Source organism: Rhamphochromis sp. 'chilingali', assembly GCF_963969265.1.
Source record: "Rhamphochromis sp. 'chilingali' genome assembly, chromosome: 22".
In the NCBI taxonomy this organism is placed as follows: Eukaryota; Metazoa; Chordata; class Actinopteri; order Cichliformes; family Cichlidae; genus Rhamphochromis; species Rhamphochromis sp. 'chilingali'.
The window spans coordinates 25,130,933-25,150,443 of record NC_137950.1 but is presented as its reverse complement, the minus strand read 5'-3'; the positions used below and the strand labels follow the sequence as shown (position 1 = coordinate 25,150,443).

At 39.2% G+C, this 19,511-nt stretch overlaps 2 protein-coding genes across 40 annotated transcripts in view; one reads left to right on the top strand and one right to left on the bottom strand.

Moving 5' to 3' along the window:
* Positions 1-19,511, bottom strand: part of LOC308390310 (ankyrin-3-like) — a 177,868-nt gene that overhangs the window by 87,324 nt on the left and 71,033 nt on the right. For 38 of the 39 annotated variants that reach the window (XM_080872148.1, XM_080872140.1, XM_080872145.1 and 35 more), the window contains exons 2-3: positions 3,476-3,577; positions 2,947-3,045 (exon numbers count right to left, since the gene is read on the bottom strand). In XM_080872148.1, the coding sequence (XP_080728274.1) occupies positions 2,947-3,045; positions 3,476-3,577 (201 nt within the window). Of the gene's footprint in view, positions 1-2,946; positions 3,046-3,475; positions 3,578-12,400; positions 12,518-19,511 lie in introns of those variants that run through there. The other variant, XM_080872150.1, reaches the window with a different exon arrangement.
* Positions 7,532-18,657, top strand: LOC308390312 (microfibril-associated glycoprotein 4-like). The gene is made up of 6 exons (XM_080872179.1): positions 7,532-7,750; positions 16,092-16,146; positions 17,033-17,230; positions 17,614-17,710; positions 17,888-18,055; positions 18,189-18,657. Exons 2-6 carry the CDS (start codon positions 16,141-16,143, stop codon positions 18,437-18,439), a joined length of 720 nt encoding a protein of 239 aa, XP_080728305.1. The 5' UTR covers positions 7,532-7,750; positions 16,092-16,140; the 3' UTR covers positions 18,440-18,657.

The following is a 19,511-nucleotide window of genomic DNA, read 5'->3' as shown; positions in this document are numbered from 1 at the left end:
AGCTTGGAGAGAGCATATTCCCCCAAAAACAGAAGACTGACAAACTGAATAAGTCTACAAATCAAAATCTGTTCATATCTGTTCATGAATATCATTCATTTTCACTGTCTTTTGTTCTGTTGGCGAGCACAGATTAAAGGGCTGCCCACTGAATGAAAATGAGCACACAATCTGAATCCATTAGCTGGTCTGCTGATTGATGCTAGAAACTGATGCTAACTTTACTAGCATGAATTTTATTCTTTGTTTACTTTGGCATTTAACAGTAGTTAACTTATCGAGTACTAGAGCATCCTGATGTGTCCAGCTCTGCTAACTATGACACGACTGAGTCAAGTGCACTAGCCCAACAGTCAGGACACCAGCAGTTAGCCTATTAGCCTTAACTTGCAAGCACTAATACTTCATAACCAGTCAACTTGGTCTTGCGCTTTGTTACCAAAATAAACAGCATTTCTAGAGCAATGCTTTACCTGTCCTTTTGTAGGACTGTTGTTGTTGGTGATGCCACATTATTTATAACTTGTTAGGCCCCTAACACAGTCTACGGTAACTGTCAGATACTGTTCATTTGAAAACATAAACAGCTAAATTGTTGTCAGTAGCTAGCTAATTATAAGACTGCATCTTTTGCACTTCACATCAAGTGTTTAACTGTGTGCAACCAAAAGAAACTTTGCCTGTTTCCCTTTGTCCATAGACCCAGCATATTCATATAGATATATACAGATTAAATATACATAACCCTGAACAACACATATGCACATGTTAAGGGTGAAAATTAAGGTTATAGCATTACTTCTGAACACTGGTTCAACTTGAATAACAGATACAGACTGTGCAACGGGAAGATAAACGTTCAAGAGTCACAGAAAGAGAAAAAAAATGGAAATACAAAGAAGAAAACTACTACATACTGAAAAGACTAGCAGAGCTAGTCTGATATGTGCATTACTCATACGCAGCTCTAATGGATGCACCTGTTATATGTGTGTGAGCCATAGCAAGCAGCAGCTGTCGCCATGCTGTCATTCTTACTGCCACTAAACCCTCTGTACATACACCTCGCTTCGTTCCTCACATGCTTCGCCTCTCCTTCCTACTGCTGCTGAATCTAGTTTAGAACAAGATACAACGGTTTGATTCTGACATTAATTTGGGATTCTTGAAGTTTTCATGGCTCATTTGGGAGCCATTGTATGAGTGAGGGATACACATCAGACACCTTTAAACTGCTTTTGTAACATGTCTGTTCAGAGAAAACCTGTTATTGGACATTTTCTGACTAGTTTTGTAGCATTCCTTGACATAGTTGTTTTTGTTAATGTTGTAGTTTTAGTTTGCTATTCAAGCTAAATATGAATAGAAGTGCTTCCCCCATCACAGCATAACATAAATTGTGACTGAATGAAATGTACAGTAGTGTATTCTTTCCTTGGCTCACTTATGTCGCACATAAAACACTTACAAGGGCTGCCATTACAGCCACACTTTAAAAACTTGCATAATTACTATATAAGCACATATTAAAACCAGAATTTGTCTTCTTCTGGAAGGATTCAGGTTACAGTCCCAGAGAACTATTGATATATTACAATGCTCACACCTGCAGGGCTACAAAGGCCTCTCTTTTCTTCTCTTGTTCTTGTGTTTTTTCTGCCCTGTGCAATTAAATGTCACCTGTATATGCAGCTGGACAATAATGGATTATCAGCTTTTGTATGTTACAGATAATGGAGTTTCCTAAGGTATCTGACCTTCTGGAAGCATTTCTGACAGATATTCTAGTTAGAAAGTTGACTTTTCAAAGATTAGAACAGAATAGTCACACAAAATTCCCATGTGAGTAACCAAGTTAGGTTTCTGTAACCATGCCTATCGTGTTTTATGTGAATAACTACTTGCAGCACTGTGAAGTTCTTACTGGAGAGACTGTCTGCAAATGTGCACTATTATGTTTTAATATCAGATCTGCCTTTTCTATAAAGGTATGAAAAACTAGCATGAAAAGGGGAAGCTCAGGTGGAGAGGGGTTGCACAGCAGCTCGCAGGGGCAACAGTAACTGCTCATAGGCTAAAATTACTTAAACTGCTAAAGAGTTTTAGCTGATCGGATCACATTGTCAGCTGGTGTAGCAGGGTACCTCAACTTCAGTTTGCTTGTTACACCTGTTAAGCTGCTTTTTGCAATTTTGTTTATTAATTGTTGAGCTGTTTTTACATCTGCCTTTTCACTCACTTCCAGCATGCTCAGATAGTATTAATAAGTCACTATCAAGCCTAACCAAATGCTTACACATTTATACCCAGTATTTTGGAGTTTTCATGCGCACAGATGTGTTACAGAAGGGTTTGAGGGACTCCATCAACTATCTTGAACAATATAATGAAAAAGCAGACAAAGTAAACTAATAGTGCATGGCACATGGGCACAAATAGCATCAGCTGCAAGTCTCTGGTGTTAATACCACGACCCTGTATTAGTATTTTTAAAAACATTGTTGTAAGCAGACTGCTTCAGTGCTGGGAAACATCTGTAAGAATTGTGAGTTATTACCTAATTACTCCCACTAACCTAGTTTAGTGTGGTGATGTCAGCATCATGGCAGAAAATCCAATCATCGTGAATTTAATCGCCTTTCTTCTAATGGATAAATTTAATGCAGTGGAGCATTTCACTGTCAAACACTTTACATACACTACCAGACCAACAAGCCCTATGTGGTGAAATACCGGAATGTCCGTGACAGGACTTATACTAAATCAGTACTTGACCTCTCTACTCACATGCAGCCATTCATCTCCTCTCCTGCTGCTTAATCAATGTGACTTTGGGAAGGTGCAGACTCAGCAAACTTTGCGTGTGTGTGTGTCTGTGAATTCATGCATACACAGTGTGCCTGTGTGAGTGATTGTATGTTTATGCGACTCCTGGGTGGCACACACCTTAGTAGCAGCATCCACATTGGCACCCTGTTTGATGAGCTCAGCCACCACTTCCACATGGCCCTCCTTCGAAGCCAGATGGAGAGCATTGAGGCCATTCTGGAGAGAAAGAAAAGAGAGGAAGAGGAATGGAGATTAAATTAAAATAATCTTTATTGTTTTGCTTTTTCCCCTGCAAATCTGGTCTCTATTGAGACTAACATTCAACATATAAACTCTTTATGTGTGATTTTGAATCCAAACCATTTGGTATACTTGAACTAATTTAGTTTAGTTCCTGTAAGTCGTGCATTTAGGGAATGTAACACAACAAACCATAGGCTGAATTGGTGACCATGCAGGCATGGCAGTAGTCTAAGGTTGCGCCTGCTTCACAAATTATATAAATAACTAGAAGAACTATTCCTACAATTTAAAGCTGAGTTTGGAGTTTCAGCGATAAAAAGACTGGATACATGGTTTGAGTTGTTTATATGGAAATTTTACTTTAAAAAACTCTACAATGGTGCAGTCTTATTAGCAAGCTTACCTGATTGCAAATATTAATGTCAACCCCATTTTTCAGGTAATCCAACGCTTTCTCAAGGTTGCCAGCCCGAGCAGCCCGCAGATAACAAGCGTTTACGTCTGTCTGCAGGAAGACAGAGACAGGAGAAAATGATTATTATCCTAAACATACAATGTATTACAATGAGCTGAACAAAAGACACACACAGGAAAAAATGAATGCACAAACAATTAGAATCTTCGAATGCTGCTAAAATAAACTTTTCCTATGTAAAAAGAAAAGTATTTATTATCCTAAAACAGCAGTAATATTTAATGTTCGAAGCTTATTTTAGAGTATTTAATACTTTGGAAATATGTTGAGAAAAACAACTTGGAGGCTATTATTTTTGTGTCAAAGCTTACTTATGAATCCTTGCAACAGGAGATAAGTTGAGTAAATCCCCCAAAGCTTGTATGTTATTAGCCAAAATGAATAGATTAGAATGTGTGTGGTAAACCCTTTGAGGGCTCAAAGAAGCTGAATAAGAGCCAAAATAGGAAAACATTTATAAGAGTGGGTCTGAGAGAAATAAAGTGGTCTTCAACATGCCTGCTGGGTTAAACACCCTAAAACCCAGCCAAGAAAAAACAGCCTGCCAAATCCAAGCCAAAAACCACAGGATTTATTCTGCTTGATACATTTTTTCAAGTTTGATTGGTGCCAGCATGGGACATTTTTTTACAGATTCAATGATACATCTGGATTAAGCTAAACATCAAACTGCACTGAGTTAATTGAATTTGACAACCCCGACTTAAAATTAAATATGTAGAAGTAAGTTATTTATCGTGATACTTGCAAGAAGATATTTTTGCATTTGCATCTTAAGAAATTTAACTCACTATCCTGTTTTGACTGATATTCTATTCAGGCACATTTCAGGAAACTAATCAACGTAACTAAATAAAGAATCAATAACATTTGATCACAATCAGATGAAGTAGAAGTACTTTGTCACTAATGCAGCCTTTCTTTTGGGAAGCATTACATCACAAACAAGCATAGTGGTACCTGTGCAACTTTAGGAACACAAGACACCACATTTTTAAGACTGCAGCTCATTATTTTCATTTACACTCATCTGCTGGTGTGCTTACAACGCTCTGCAGTGAGGTAATATGTCTTGGATGCAGGAAGAAGAGAAGATCAGTACCAAATTAATCTGTAAATGCATTGTCAGCACTATGAAAATGTGAAAAATGGCATGTCTAACCTGGCAGAGTATTATATATTAGCATAATGAGCATGCTACATTTATTTCAGCCTATTGCATTTTTTTTACAGAGGTATTAATCTTTCTGTTAACCAATATTTCTATCAAGCAGGCCTATCACAGCTGTTGGCATCTATAAAACTACAACATGTAGCAACATTTCTGAGAAGATGCACATCAGGTTAGAGCATAGATTTAACACTATACTAAACACTATACTAGTACAAAATGATCACATCCATCTTATCAACACATAAAAACAAATATTTTTTAAAGCTGGCTAGACACGGGACTGACTACTGACCCACACAGCAAAATTGGTATGGCCAGGATCTGGCCCACAGAATGTGCTTACACATGCCCACATACTGCAAAGAATGACGGCCCTTTGGTGGTCCAGACCAGGTTTGCCAGATGTGGCCCACACATGGGCCAGTACAAAGGCAGTTGCAGACACACTGGTGGTCCTGTGCTGGCCATATTCAGTCAATCACACACTTTCTCTAAACTGACTGCTTCCTAACTACATTCATACACATTCACACTCAGACTGGAGGAGCCAGGGATCAAACCACTAACCTTGTGATCAGTAAGTGACCTGCTCTACCTCCTGAGCTACAGCTACCCAGTAGTAAACATGATTAAACCCTCACTAGGTTTTGAATAAAGTGTACACTCACAAACCTGTCAAACCTGCATTTGATGCTGGGAGCATCCAAAATTATTGTTTTTGAAAAGTAAAGTGTATTTTTTTGCAAAGGGAGTATAATTATACCAAACACACACAGTCAACCCTAACATCTACTGCGAGCACCCCTGATGACTAACTGTGTCTCCATGGGGAGCAGTAGCAGCAGCTGAAGAGCTATTTGCAGTTAACCTGTCACAGCTGCAAACATGTGTCATTATCAAGCTGAGCTGAGGATTCTGAAAGAGGGAAGTGAACATGCTGTATGTGCACATGTTTATATCTGTCCCTGTGTGCCAGGATTTCAGGGTGTGGCCTATGTAGGCAGAGCAGAAACAGGCTGAATTTGAGCACGCTGTGACAGCAGAAAGGTTGAAAAGATGGCAGATAGTCAGTGTGTGTGTGTATCTGATTTCATGATTGCAGTGCTGTGATTCTTCAGCCTACCACACCCATGTAGTTGAATGGATGCCCACACAGTGCACAGGATAGGCACTCTCAAATTACTGTTTGCTCATGTGCCCATTAACCTGCAGTATTCTCAACAAAGTAGATGAAAGGATTTAAAGTTAGCATCAGGCAGATCCTATCATTCCAGGAGATTATCTTAATTTCACATCTGGGATCATTCACAAACCCATTTTCACATAGTGTTTGATACAGAATTCACTTCATTAAAGACAATTTAATTCACTTGTCTTACTTTCAAGCATCACTGAGAATGGTTACAGAAGAATTTGTTTACCATGACATGGATGATGGCAAATGCTAAACTGCAGCTTTAAAGTAGTTTAAAAAAGAGAAGAGTGTGATTTCTTAAAATTTCCCTTCTCCCTATGCACCTCCTCAAGCTGTTCTGGCTAGGTGATCCCAAGCCAGTCAAGAGGCACAGTGTGTGTGTCTGGGGTAGAACACCTGAGCTAGGAGGTGTCCAGGAGGGATGCTAATCAGAACACTTCGGGGTGCTCTTTTCCTTTTTACTTTGATGTTTGGAGGAACAGTGGCTCTACTCTGAGCTCTGACAAAATAACTGAACTCACTGATCTCTAAGACTGAGCCCAGACAGCCTTTAGAGGAAAATAATTTCTGCCACTTGTATTTCTGATCCTGTTCTTTCAATCACTACACACAGTTGATGGTCATACATGAAAGCAAAAACCAGTATATCAACAGCTTTGCTTAACACTTGGCTCTGCTTTCACCACAACGGTACATCAACTCCACCTTTTCTGCACTCATCAACAAAACCTCCAAATACTTGAACAACACAGCTACATTCCCTGCTAAATGCTATGCTGTGCTCACCAGCTAGTCTCCAGCTACATTTCTCTGTTATGGAGCAGGAACTGTAGTTGCTGCCTGCTATCACAAAAGACCAATGACAATGAACTGAAGCAGCAAAGCTGGAATTCACTTTGAATCAAGTTACATCTTTCAACTTTGCCTTTGATGCATTGTTCCTGTAAAAATACAGATTATAGCAGCCTTAATGTTTTCATTAAAAGCATAATTGAACTGAATAAACTGGGCTATTGCTTTAAACTGTATTGTGTATTTCACAATCAGTCTTTGCGCAATGTAAAAATCTCTACAGTGATATGAACAATCAAGTCAAGCTCATTGCACCATGAGCTGTGTTATTTGCTGAGGTCATTTCCCACTCAGTGAATAGATCTTACCTAAGGTCATCATCACATATACGCAAACACACAGGAGAGCTTACAGGATGTCAAACACAGGAGTTTCCTGGATGACTGAAACTGCAAGTAACCTCTCTAATGGAGTTTAACATTACTTTTAGTGAAAGTACTGCATTGCAGCTTTTGTAAAGGTTACAGATTCTTGTCATTATTTAGACCTCTATGGAGATGCATACCTGCATACTTTTTTGCCTGACCTTGCTGTAACATGTAACTCAACCTGAAACAAAATAGAAACCATATCAATAACACTGATCTAGAGCTGGGCGATAGAACGATAACGATATGTATCGCGATATAACTTTTACTCGATAGAGAAATTAAGCTATCGCGATAGACCTCGCCGCTCTTGTCCTCAAAAAAAAAAAAAAAAAAAAAAAAAAGGTCAGCCAATCCAAATTAAGTAGCGCAGAGCCGCAGCGTCACGGCCGCAGCGTCACGTCGCGTGACTTGTTACGTACAGCACAAGTGCCAAGCCGCACGTGTGTTTGTTTGGGAAGCAGCCAGCGGGTAATGGAGCCAGCGCGTAATGGAGGAAATGAGTGTGCCGACTAGAAAAATCAACCGAGCGTGACCGAAGAGAAAACAGATGATGGTTCCAATGCCGGAGAGATTGTCAAACGGAAGAGCCATAGAAGTTCCGTAGTGTGAAGGTATTTCGGCTATTTCAAGTCTGACAAAAAACAGAGTAGCGTGCACTGTAAATTGTGCCGAAAGCAAGTCTGGAAATACAATAAACTGGTGCATGCGTCACACTGCGCCACGTTATTGTTTCGGTGAAATGAATTTCTACAATACTGTTAATTCTACTCTCTGCAGTGTTTAAATGCTTACATATACACACAGTTACTGTCCCTCCACACTTACGACTCGGTTCTGCTTCTATGCCCCAGCTTTGTTTACTTTTTCCCACCGAGGCTTCTAGACTTCTGATTGGCCAACATTTAGGCACGGTTAGGAATCTAGCGCCACCTGCTGCTTTGGCATGTTCATAGCAGCGTTTTCCTTCATTTCTGCCTTTATGTGTGGACGGGATTATTTTTTAAAACGAAAATGGAAAATCTCCGTTTTCAAAAATACCCGTGTACGTGTGGACGTAGCCTCAGTCTCTGACTGGAAGCGCTAATTCGTCATTCGGCTTTTGTCAGACTAAAGTAACTGTTAAAACTGTTTGAAAAGCTCAGCTATACAACAAGGAGAGATTGAGAATTTCCTTTTAGTTCTCAGTTTATTTGATATTGACAAAAGTTAGTCAGTTTTGTCTGTTCTTCTGTAAAACAAACTAAGATTTATTTTTAGAATTAATATTTTGTTTCTAAGTGGAATTGACAATTTAGTCTGTTTCGTTTGTCCTATTTTGAAACTTAAACGCTTTAGCGGCTGCCTTTTGTGTAGTTTGCAATATTTGCCTTTATTTATCTGAAAAAGTCTCATGTTCCTTAAGTACATCTACCCTGTTGAACTTATTATGGGAAATAAATATTTAAATAAAAACAAGCTGCTGATTATTTCACATTTTACTTGTGAGCAACGGCACATTTAAATCTTACAAATATAGTTATTTGGCTTATATCGTGATAGATATCGTTATCGCCTGAAATGAAAAAAACATATCGTGATATGAAAAAATCTCATATCGCCCAGCTCTACACTGATCTAGTAAACTGTCCCAACTAATATAAAACACTCTAGTAGTAAGACTATCCTGTTTGCCAGAGTTGGCCCTGACATAATTCAGTTTTTATCATCAACAGTGCAAATGTAAAAACGAAACATATAATAGTGTCCCCATATTATTTCTGTAAAATAAAAGGATATTTTCTTGCAATTGCATATTTCAAAATAAAATATTTACTAAGAGTTCTTTCTACCAGTCTGGAAACAGTGCGCCGTGGAGATTTTTAAAACCCAGAGACGGATTGTAAGGCCTGGTGCCAAGCCTTTCAAATTTAATGTGGGGGCAGCCTGGGCTGCTTAGAATTCAGGGCATTATCAGAGTTCCAGTTCAAAGCGGCATCCTCTGGAAAAGTACTCTGGTCAAAGAGCAACACCAGTCCAGCTCAGGACTTCCCAGTTTGGTCAGGCTGACATCAGCTGATACACAGCACACGACACTGAAAATAACCACGTCACTGCTGTGACTGTCTGCTGCATGGCAGGTAATCAAGATGAAGACAGATGCCAAAACATTTTTTTAATATAATCTTTAAATATTTTCATAGCTTTTATTTGAGATGTTCATGAAAAGAAACCCGTATTTTCTGCCTCTGTTACCAACACAAATGCACAGCTAGACTAAAGCTGAATAAACACAGAGCGTTTTTGACATTAACCTGTGCTGGGGAGAGATCCTTTTTATCCGTGTATGAACATGTGTTGGAAATGGTAAATGGCCTGCATTTGTATAGCGCTTTTCTAGTCCCTAAGGACCCCAAAGCGCTTTACACTACATTCAGTCATTCACCCATTCACCCACTGGCGATGGCAAGCTACATTGTAGCCACAGCTGCCCTGGGGCGCACTGACAGAGGCGAGGCTGCCGGACACTGGCACCACCGGGCCCTCTGACCACCACCAGTAGGCAAACACGGGGTTAGTATCTTGCCCAAGGATATTTGGCATGCAGCGAGGAGGCAGCCTGGGATCGAACCACCGACCTTCTGATTAGTGGCTGACCTGCTCTGCCACCTGAGCTACAGCCACCCAGGAAAGAAAACAATGCAGTTTGAGCTCCAGAATACATTTATTTACACTTATTTACTCTGGAGAAATGTAAGTACATTTTCAAAGACTGAGAGAAAAGCAGTTTTTGACTATTTAATTGCTATATTTTCACTAAACACACTTGTGCTTGTTGAAAACCCAGTTGCATACTTGTATGTACTGGATACTGAAAATACCCAATCAAATTAAGACCCGTGCCTACATTTGTATCTACGCTCACAAAATATTTGCTTTCTTTTTTTGGCCAGGTTGCTTTTTATTTTTACATTCATCGGCCCCCAATATGCCCAAATTTCAAAGAGAAATTAAAAATGCATGCCGTGGAAGAGTTCGGGTCTTAGGAGGTTAAACGTAATCCTGGTTTCCACCGAACCAATTCTGGGGCTACAGAGAAAAAAGGGAACATATTCAGTAAGCAGCAGTTCTCTGGGTGAAAATGTCTTGTTGGTGTGAGCGGTTAGAGGAGAATAGACAGACAGCTTTAAGCTGATACGAAAACACCTCAAATAACCACTCGTAGTAACTAAGCTATGCAGAAAAGCATCAACGCACAAGTTGAACCTTGAAGCAGATAGGCTAAAGCGGAAGAATAGCACACCTGTCAGCTAAGAACAGGAAACACCTGCTCACCAAAACGTTGCCTGCCTTGTATCAGTGGTTCAGTCTGATGATGTAGGCCACGGGCGACATGAGTATTAAATCTGACCAGAGTGCACACATCTTCTGATGGAAAACATTCCACGTCACAAAGCTCGACTGACTGTCTGATGCTATCAAGTCAATATGGTTAACAATATGTGAGGATCTGCTTGTTGAATCTATGCCACAAATAATTAAGGCAGTTCTGAAGGCAAAGGGGAGTTCATTCTGATATAAGCATGGTGTGCTCAACAAAGTGACCGGAGAGGTTACGTGCACTCAGGAATGTCTGCCCACGAAGGCCATTCAGCTACAATAATAGAACCAAGAATCATGTTTTCCTTTTCAAATGAAAGTTGATGTCTGCAGTTCCTGTCACACACTTCCAATAAATTTGTTATCATCGCTCTCAGGTTGCTCCGCTCTGATACTGTGCCAACCTGGCTGGTGTGAGCCAACACAGTTGTCACTTTTATCACAATATTTCTGTCTACAGTGGAGCTGAAGAATGTATTTGGTTATTTATTTGTCTTTTCAGACCTTACAGAAAACTGGGTTTCCTGTAAGGTCTCTTGGATCAACAAAAAGCAAATCAATTTGAAGACAGCTATTCAGGGCTTTTGGTCTCATTAATGCATTTTGTATAACAACTAAATGTTTGGTCAGTGAAAATAATAATAATTAGTCAGGCAACAGACATGTAATTAAAAATAATTATATGTAACATTTACCTTGCTACAAAATAACTTTGCAAATTTTATTGTGTATAACTTCCACTTAGTTTGCCATCTAGTTTGTAGGACTTCAATCTAGTAGGATTGTAACAACATGAGCGCAACAATAAAGGCTTCAAACTCAAAAACTTTGTTTACCCCAAAGCTCATGTTTTAAATTGCCATGTGAGTGGAGACCTGCTCAGCTTTTTGCTAAGTGCCATTCGAGTGCAACTTTATTTATCCGTGAAAGAGATATGCAAAGAATGCTTCTGTCGCTCTTTTTCCACAACACGCCACTTCACACTCATACAGTTACACACATTCCAACATGAGAGCTGCCCCCTGACGCAGAGGGACGAGAGTGAGAGTTAGTCATACATATCACCAGCTAGCTTTTGTGTAGAAGCTAATTTTATAGACACACTTATAAAACTCAAACAGTATTCTGCTAACTCCACAGGGCATTAAGATTAACACCCTCCCACTTGTGTGTTTAACCAGGTTACATATTACGTGACCCCACTTTAACTACTGTTAAACTACTGCTTGGCTACAGTAAGACAGAAAATGCTGCATAGAGTATATCACATATCAGCAGGTTACTGAAGACATAACAGTGTTTAAGCTGCCTTTCTACCTCACTCCTACAGCTGAATGAAAGCGACATTAATAATGAATTAAAGCACCAATCTTCACCATTCTTGTTGTTTTTAGCTTCCTTTTTTGCTCTTTTCTTTTCTTTTTTCCACAAACAATACAGAGCATGCGCCACTATCCAAGGTCAGGTACTTCCATTCATATCAGTCTGTAACATGAAACTATATCCACTGGAAATCGTATCTACAGACTTATAAAAACACAATAAAGGGGACTTTATATATGTGCAATCACAGTTAGGTAGTTAGGATTGCAACAAGACACACAGGAGTGCATACACAAACACAGACACACACACACACATCCATTCACACACACGCACTGCAGCAGAGTGGTGCAGCAGAGTTATCACTGCGACCCATCCCATCAACAGACCCCCAGTCTACAATCTCCCATCACCATCATTCGACAGTGTCTCATGTCTGGACGGGTAACTGCTACAACACCACTAAATCCCACCAGCTACACAATCTCTAGTCCTGTTAGCATTACAGCAGCATATCAGGAGACAGGAGGCTAACTCTGTGAGCTCAGTGACTTTTACAGTAAAGTACAGTAAAGACTTACTTCTGCCAAATATTCTGCTGCCTCCTCCACTGCCATGTTTCTCAGCCCGCAGCTGAAAGTGTGAAACCTGAGCAGTCAATTATAGCAGCTAAGCCCTAGCCTGGAAGCTAGGGAGAGAGGGATGGGGGCAAGAGAGGAGAGGGAGTAGGAGGAGGGACTGTCGGTGTTTGAGAGGGAGGGAGGGAGAGAAAGACAGAGAGTGAAAGGCTGTGAGTGAAAGAGAGAGAGGGGGGCATTATGTCACAGCTAAAAATACCTGGCTTGCAGTGAGAAAGTCCAGAGCATGGAGGAGGACGAGAGGGAGGGATGGGGGAGGCAGGAGACTTCCGGCGTTAATCTTAGACCAGGTGGCGGCACCGGATCAGAGGACAGAGGCTCTGAGTGTGCACGCCAGTGTGCTAAGAGTTTTCTATTTTCAAGTTTTGATTTTTATTAAGGTTAAAAATGTTTGTCTAGTTTCCCAAATGGACTAACTTGTTTCAGTTTAGTTTTTATTGTTTAAAGAAAGGTTTGTTTTATTATAATTACTACTTAAAAGAGCTCACAATAAAAAAACTAGACTCACGCTCATGAATCCTAGTCTAGATAAACATATGCACATCAGACTGGCTGTAAAACCTGAACAAATACAGAGACTAACACTCAAGACTTTTTTATAAAGAGATTCTTTCTGAAGTCCTTAATTTTTTTAGTCCCTATTTTTTAGAGACATAATAATGCCAACAGCTACTTGTTAAAAGCAAAATTTTAAAAAATCCCATCTAGTTCTTTTCACTTCTTTATATTTAAGAGGAATTTAAAATGTAATACGTTTTTAAGAATTTAGTTCCCAACCTTTTTGGCCTGAGGCTCACACAAAGCTATCATGTAATTTTCTCCCCCCCTCCCACAAAGTGGCAAAGTTCAAGTGAAGCTATCATGCTTTCTCCTTAATTTCTGTCAAAAACTATTATGATGGCAGATTCTGCTTTTAAACACAGCGAATATTTGAAATATTGACGTAAATATTGTCTCCAAGTAGCAGTGGTTACCACTGTTGCCTCACAGCAAGAAGGGCCTGAGTTCAATTTCACCATCCTGCCAGGGCTTTTCTTTGTGGAGTTTGCATGTTCTCCCTGTGTCTGCGTGGGCTCTCTTCAGGTACTCCAGCTTCCTCCCACAGTCCAAAGACATGCAGTTAGTGGGGTTTGGTTAATTCATGATTTAAAATTGCCCATAGGTATGAATGTGAGTGCGAGTGGTGGTCCGTCTCCATGTTTTTATCCCTACGACAGACCCCACCTCTCATCAATACCTGTCTGGGTATACCCTGCCTCTTGCCCTAAGACAGCTGGGAAAGGCTCCAGCATCCCCGCAACCTTGTATTAGATAAGCGGAAAAGAATGGGTTGACTACAAATAATTCGTGTGAGCCAAAAACTCAGACTTCAGACATTTTTTTTCTGCTTTTGGCTCTATATCATGTCACTGAGCAGACATCCTCATAGGGTCATGTAGGCACACAGCTCTAGCTCAGAGTACAGACGCTCACCCTGTTCTAAGCCATTAGCAGTAAATTGTAAGAAAGTTGGCTAAATGGAAACTTGGTTCATTCAGATGGAGGTTGAAATGAGGCCACGCGCAAAGTAATTTATAATAAAATTAAGGGTTATTTTAAACTGTAATCACTTCAAAGATACACTAGTAGAGTTCAAAAATAAAATTATGGAGTTGGAAACTAGCATAGAAGGTCTTTCTTAAAGTCTGAGTTAACAGTTTTACTAGAAACACATTTTCCCTTTAAACCCATGAACCCTCACAGTTCTCTTGTGACCATTTGGAAGGATGTAAGCCCTTGGTTGGCAATCACTGGTCTGTCTAACCCCATCTAACCTTATATAACTATAAAAACAGTGTGACCTTAAAAGCTACAACAGCCATATAGGGCAGGGATAGCTCAGTAGGTAGAGTAGTCGCCTCATGATCGGAAGGTCGGGGGTTCGAGTCCACTGAACGGCTACCCTGAGGTACCCCTGAGCAAGGTACCGTCCCTACACACTGCTCCCCGGGCACCTGCTTAGTGGCTGCCCACTGCTTCACTGAGTGAATGGGTCAAATGCAGAGAAAAACAAGTTATTTCCCCACGGGGATCAATAAAGTATACATTATTATTATATGCTGCTTGCCCACTGGTGCACCATATTATGATACTTTAACTGAGGTAGGTGTGCATATCTCTTACAATAAATGCAGGATGGAATAAGAGTACAATAATCTCTCCACCTGTGAAAATTCCTGTCTGACTCTAAAAAGGTGTGTGGGTTGAGCGGTTAACACAATCCATTGCACCTAAAATAAACTGCAGCAAAAAACTTGGCAGTCAAGTATCAGCATTTTATCTACTCACACAACAAAAGTGTCAGAGTAAAAACCACCAACACACACATGCGCAAAATATTTACCTCGACCTTCCTTCTTCACCAATACAGTGAGATTCACACATACACAAGTACACACAAGCAGAGACTTCAAGGGTCAAAGTCCAGCAGGTAGATTAGGGAGATATTAAAGAGACAGACAACATTGGTTAACTTCATAGAGGAATTTGTCAGGGAGACTGAGAATATCAGTAAACAAGACAAAATCCATTTAGAAGCAGGCATGTCAAGACAATAAAGCTTGAGACAATTGTGTTAGCAGTCAGTTTTGAGCTAACTTGATAGTTCGGTAAGCAGCATTAGTGTCTTGGAAACATCAAATAAAGTGTCTTTGAATGTCAGAGTTGATCTGCTTATAGCAGTTTATAATAAATTAGTCCAAATGTGTAGATACAGTGATACCATCCATAACAGCAGTTATAAGCATTTTATGTCCTGACTTCAGTAGTGGCAGGGCAACAGCTGGCCAACACTTTTTGCATGTATGCCGGTAAAAATTATTTTCTGAATAGCACAGTGGAAATGAATTTGATGTGTGGAGAGTGGAGCAAAACTGATAAAACTACAAAAATGTATGTTTGCTCAGGTTTAGACAAAAAGACAATTTGCCACTTTACTGAATTATTGCTTTTTTAAATTTGGGGGATTGATATCGTCATTGTTCAGGTCATGGTTCAAATAAACTATGGTTACCTTTTTATTATAACTCCTGATTATTTATCTTGCCTATTTCATATCACTTCTTTTATGATGAAAGGGCACATTGCAATCACAAAAAGGCAAAATGGTATGACTAACATAGCCTTATCTGACATAGTGAGTTGACAAATATTGTAGCAAATGACCAGAGTGAAGCTAAAGGCCCAGATATTCAATCAAACCTAAAACAACAGTGAAAATAAGTTTTGTAAAGGAATTTCCAAAATCAGTAGATATTTTAAAATGAGATAATCACAAACAAAAGACAAGGGATTTTGGAAACACTACAATAGATACAATGTATTTGCTGTACTAACACAAACTGCAAGAGAGGGAGGTAAAAAATACTGAGAATAAATAAACACTATGTTACTGCATGTGGGAAAACACGGGGGAAACACTGGGTGATGAAACAGTCAGAGTTGCTCCAATATAAAAGAAGCTGCTTACTCTGGAAACACATTAGGTTCAGCACTTAACTGGTAAGGTAGTATCTGACCCCACTGCATGTTTGGCTCCAATAATCAACTTTATAGAATCTGTTAAAAGCTAAAACTGTCTCTTCTTTCTTTTCAGGAGATCTGCAGTGGCTTCTCTTTGGTAACCACTTCAAGCTGGTAAAAGAATGATGGTATGTAACATATGATGCTGCCTAAACTATCTCATTTTAGAAAAACACATGCATCACAAACGATACTTTAATGTTACAGTTTCTTACAACTTCACAGACACAATATTTAAAATAATTTATTTGCAACCTCATTCTCCTTCTATGGCTGTTCAAGTGTAGTTTAGTGTGTGCCTGCCTGATATTAGCCACACTTTTCTTTAGCCTTAGCCTCTTACAAGTGCCCTGTGCATGTTAGCATTAACCCGGAGGCTCTAATCATAAATAAAATCTATCCGAGACACAACCATTGAGCAAATTTGTGGAGAATCATAGCCATTTTAAAACTGTGTCAAACAGCCTTGCACTGCATATTTACTCCAGCAAGATCATTAAATTGCATCACTGCCACCTTCTCCAATAAAATTAGAGACGGCAAAGTAGAGAAGTAGAGTCAAGTCTACTGCAGGAGCAGAGCACTCATTAACTGAGGATCTAGAGATAGAGAGAGGACAGAGCTCTTCAGCACCACCCGAGAGCCAAGCAATCAAATATAGAGATAACAGAGCTTGACTCATGACTAACAGATTACAGGCCTAATCCCAGCAACCATAATTTCTCCTGGTAAAGTCTCTGTGTACTTCACACCAAATCTTCAACTAATATGATGTCAAATAAGTCCACACAACATGACAAATAAATATATCTTCAGTGCAGTTTGAGGGTTAATACTATGAAAATCATTTCATCTTTAAACTAGCTCCAGAAAAACCTTGCACTAGCACTTGCACTAAAAACCGCTTGCCTCCTTGTGTTATGAAAATGTTAAAAGTTTAAGGTATCATCTGTAATGTGCATGATCCTGTTACAAACCTTAACTTTGACAGACATTATTTTTTCTTTGCTGTAGATCAGACTTGTGTTTGCAGTGCTGCTGCCTGCAGCAGCTTATCAATCCCCTCTGCCCACAGACTGTAGTGACATCTACAGAGGTGGTGCAGGCGTGGATGGAGTATACACCATCTATCCAGCTGGCTCCACCTCTCCTGTGCAGGTTTACTGTGACATGAGCAAAGACGACATCGACAACTCAGCAGAAAAATGGACGGTGAGGATTGCTCAGCCCTCTTTTTCCAAACTAATCTACCTCTTCTGAATTTGATCTTGAAATAAGAGATAAAGAGATCTGGCCAGAACTTACCTATTTTAACTTTATGAACTGCTTCACACATCTTGGCTCAAAAATTCATGTTTAACACAGTCAGAATTTTGTATTAAATATCTTTTTATGCTCATGGGTGACTGGTTTTATTCAAGGATCATCTCTATACACAGATATATTTAAATCTAAAGGTAAGGGAGAAGCACCAGAAGACCTTTTAGTTTTAGTTACCTTGTGTGAAGTTAGCAAAGCTAAAAGGAGTCCTTTTGCTGGGGGGTCTATAATTTGCCTTTTACTGACAGTTTGTGTGAAACTTCTGTTAAATCCAGGTGATTCAGAGAAGACAAGATGGCACAGTGAACTTCTTCAAGAAGTGGGAGCACTACAAAACCGGATTTGGGAGCGCTGCTGGAGAGTACTGGCTGGGTAAAATTCATCGTTCTTTTTTGGATTAAATTTGCCTGAGTAGTCAATAAACCTTACTGTTATTTATTGTACATTTTCTCCTTTCTTAACAACAATAACATCGGCTCAAACTCATCAAATTTGTCTAAAACAGTTTATTTCAGATGATCACAGTTGCTCACTGTTTTATCTTCCCAGGCCTGGAGACAATGCATCTGCTAACCCAACGCAAGAACTATGAGCTGAAGGTCGACATGGAAGATTTTGAAGGCCAGAAGGTCTTTGCCCATTACTCCTCCTTCTCTGTTGGCCCAGAGTCAGATGGATATAAGTTAAACCTGGGAAGTTTCATCAAAGGGGCAGCAGGTGGGACTTTTTGTTCTCTCTTTTATAAGAACTTTTTTTTTTTACTTTATCTACTCATAATCTATCAACAAAGTTAGGATTTTTTAGTAGTTGAAACAAAATTTGTGTTTTCTGCTTTGTTTTGTTTTTCCAGGAGACTCTCTAAGTATTCACAATGGAATGAAATTCACTACCATTGACAATGATCAAGATACACATCCTTCGAACTGTGCCATGGTGTGCTATGGAGGATTCTGGTACAGCTCGTGCTATGCTGCCAACCCCAATGCCATCTACATGTGGGGACCTTCAACCCGTTTAACTGGCGTGCACTGGAGAACTTTTAAAGGGCTTGAATACTCCCTAAAAACCATGGTAATGAAAATTAGACCAGCTGCTACATAAAAACCAACCAAAACACAACAACCTGGAGAACTAGCAATGTGACTAGATTTGAAATATTTTACAATTTTGTAAAATTGTGAAACTTTTGTATTTATTAACATAGTCCCCGTATCCACATTAGTTTATGATATTTTCAAGAACATTAGGACTATGTCTTCATATCTTACTTACTTTAGTACATATGCTTGTTATGATATGAAGCAAAAATGTTCAATGTCTAACCAACCATGATAGAGAATCCTTTGAAAAATCTCTCCTATGGATTGAGTCCAAACATTATTTACTTTGCAAGTTTAAAGACCCTTACTTCTAATAAAATTATGGACAGATAAGAAATCTCTCCATAAAGTTTTACAAACAGAAAAATAAACAAACAAAATAACAACGGAAATATTTTTTTGACCAAAAAGCGCTGATAACACTGGATGACATGTTCCTTCATGACCACCTATTTAGATTCAGCGCAACACCAGAGATACGGACAAAAAGCACAACATTATGTATTCATACGCAACAAAAAACAGTCCCAGGCTCTAAATTAAGTCTAATTTGTAAATCTTGTATATCTATGATATGAAACCACATTTTCATTTGTTAATGAAATGTTGATCACAAGTCACCGTCAGACCTGGCCCTAGGGCTGCTCGATTATGGCAAAAATGATAATCACGATTATTTTCACTGAAATTGAGATCACGATTATTTGACGATATTTATTTAACCCTTTAAGACCTACTATAGAACCAAGTCCACCAGAGCTTATATTATTTTTTTTTTACACGCTGTAGTGCCATTTGTGGGAGCATTTCAAGTTGCTATACAACTGTTATAGCCCATATTTTACTAATATGTATGCATTAAGTCCATAGTAACTACATTAATTGCAAAAAAGTGCAATAAACTACAAAAAAAATTGAAAATCGCTTTTGTTTTGTTTACATATATTTCTACTTGGAGAAATTTAAGAGGTTTATCCCTCAAAACTTTAAATACAATAAAGTTGCAAAAATAGTTTACAACAACAGGAAATTTATTTTGAGTGTCTTCATAGTTTTATTTTGGAGATACAGCA